Here is a 756-nt window from a genome sequence, read left to right as displayed (position 1 = left end):
CTAATAAAAATTAGTCTTAGACTTATATTTATTATATATAGTTATATTTAATAAAAAAAAAGAAGATATTATTCTTGTTTAATTATTAATTAATTAAGCCTTTTACTTTTTTCCTAGGTTTCCTTTATAGTAGGTTAATAATACTAAGGTTAGTCTTTTTTATATAAATCTCTAGCTCTTTTATAATGTACTAGATTAGTACTACTATACTAGAGCTTTATATATATATTACTAAGTAGAGTACATATATTAATATATTATAGCTACCTAAATATTTATTGAATAATTCTAAGGAAGAGACTGGCTTCTAAATGGGTGTGATATCAACTGCCAAAGTTATCTGCAGTTCAGAGACAAGAGAAAGTCATGCAAAGACTATATAACCTGATAAAAGATCATAGCTATATAGAAGCCCCATGGCAAGAGACCCTAGATGATATAGTTAAAATCACTATATCAGAAAAGTCTAAAGAAGAAGCTGCCCTAGACCATAAAGGACTAGTCTCTAGATGGGCCCAATCACATGATCCTATAGATGATAAGATAATCATCTATTCAGATGGCTCCCAGTCTGATAGGGGCTATAATGGGGCTGGTATCTTTATTACTAATAAAGCCTTCACCAATCAAGAATGCTGGGCCTGGAACTTAGGCAAAGAATGTGAAGTCTATGATGCTGAGCTCTATGCAATCAAGAAAGCCTAAAAAACAGCCTATAAAAGGCTTCAGATTCAGACCTTAGATGTCTGGATCTTC

General features: G+C 31.6%; 1 protein-coding gene across 1 annotated transcript; it reads left to right on the top strand.

Annotated features, from left to right (window-relative positions):
* Positions 1–321: 321 nt before the first annotated feature.
* On the top strand, positions 322–705 carry T310_5893 (uncharacterized protein; the record flags this gene model as incomplete). The annotated part of the gene is made up of 1 exon (XM_013471259.1): positions 322–705. A coding segment is annotated over one exon (384 nt), but the record flags the coding sequence as incomplete, so codon positions are not given.
* Positions 706–756: the final 51 nt, after the last annotated feature.

Source organism: Rasamsonia emersonii, assembly GCF_000968595.1.
Source record: "Rasamsonia emersonii CBS 393.64 chromosome Unknown ctg1118621760338, whole genome shotgun sequence".
Lineage (NCBI taxonomy): Eukaryota > Fungi > Ascomycota > Eurotiomycetes > Eurotiales > Trichocomaceae > Rasamsonia > Rasamsonia emersonii.
The sequence above is the reverse complement of the archived record's forward strand: the minus strand, read 5'-3'. Positions and strand labels throughout refer to the sequence as shown.